At 35.7% G+C, this 647-nt stretch overlaps 1 protein-coding gene across 1 annotated transcript in view; it reads left to right on the top strand.

Annotated features, from left to right (window-relative positions):
- Window positions 1-60: 60 nt before the first annotated feature.
- LOC119591657 (serine/threonine-protein kinase meng-po-like) overlaps window positions 61-647 on the top strand; it is a gene marked incomplete in the record, with an annotated part of 3,016 nt that continues 2,429 nt past the window's right edge. Inside the window, 1 exon segment of the mRNA XM_037940411.1 lies at window positions 61-176. Coding sequence (XP_037796339.1) covers window positions 63-176 — 114 coding nt within the window.

Below are 647 nucleotides of genomic sequence, written 5' to 3' on the forward strand. Positions count from 1 at the left end.
CCTATATCTCTCGAGCTCGTTGTCATGGCCAAGACAACACCTGCTCCTCTCTGTCAACAGTCATGCTGGCAGGCAAAGACATCGTGTCGGGCGGCGGCAACTGTGACCTTCCGGAGGAATCCCTGAGCGACAATTATGACATCATTATGATCCTCAGCTACGGCAGGATGGCCAAGGTACGGCGCCCATCGGCTCGCGCGCGCCCTTGCACGGTCGGGTTTTCTTGGGTGAACTTTGGGTGGAAGTTTTTTGTTTTTGTGGTGTTTAGTTTTGTGATTTTGTTTTCCCGTTGATTTATTTTTGTGCTGTTGTCTCCTTTTTATTTTTTTATGTGGTTTTTTTTTTTTGTTTTTGGTGTGTGTGTTGAATGTATATATGTTTATATTATTTTTTGTGATTTTTTTTTTTTTTTTTTTGTTTTTTTGTAAGTTACTTTAGTTAGTTAGTTTTTGTTTTCTTTTTTTTATTAACGAATTTTCGATGATGTAAATATATATAAAAAAGATAGATTATAAAAAAAACTTTTTATTTTAAAAAAAAAATGTTAATAAATTTAAAGTTTTTTTGGTGTTCGGGGGAAATTATTGTTTCCTTCTCCCCCGGTTCTGTTTATCCCCCTGTTTACTTCTTGTTACATTTCATAGAAA

This window comes from Penaeus monodon, chromosome 29 (genome assembly GCF_015228065.2).
Source record: "Penaeus monodon isolate SGIC_2016 chromosome 29, NSTDA_Pmon_1, whole genome shotgun sequence".
Classification (NCBI taxonomy): Eukaryota; Metazoa; Arthropoda; class Malacostraca; order Decapoda; family Penaeidae; genus Penaeus; species Penaeus monodon.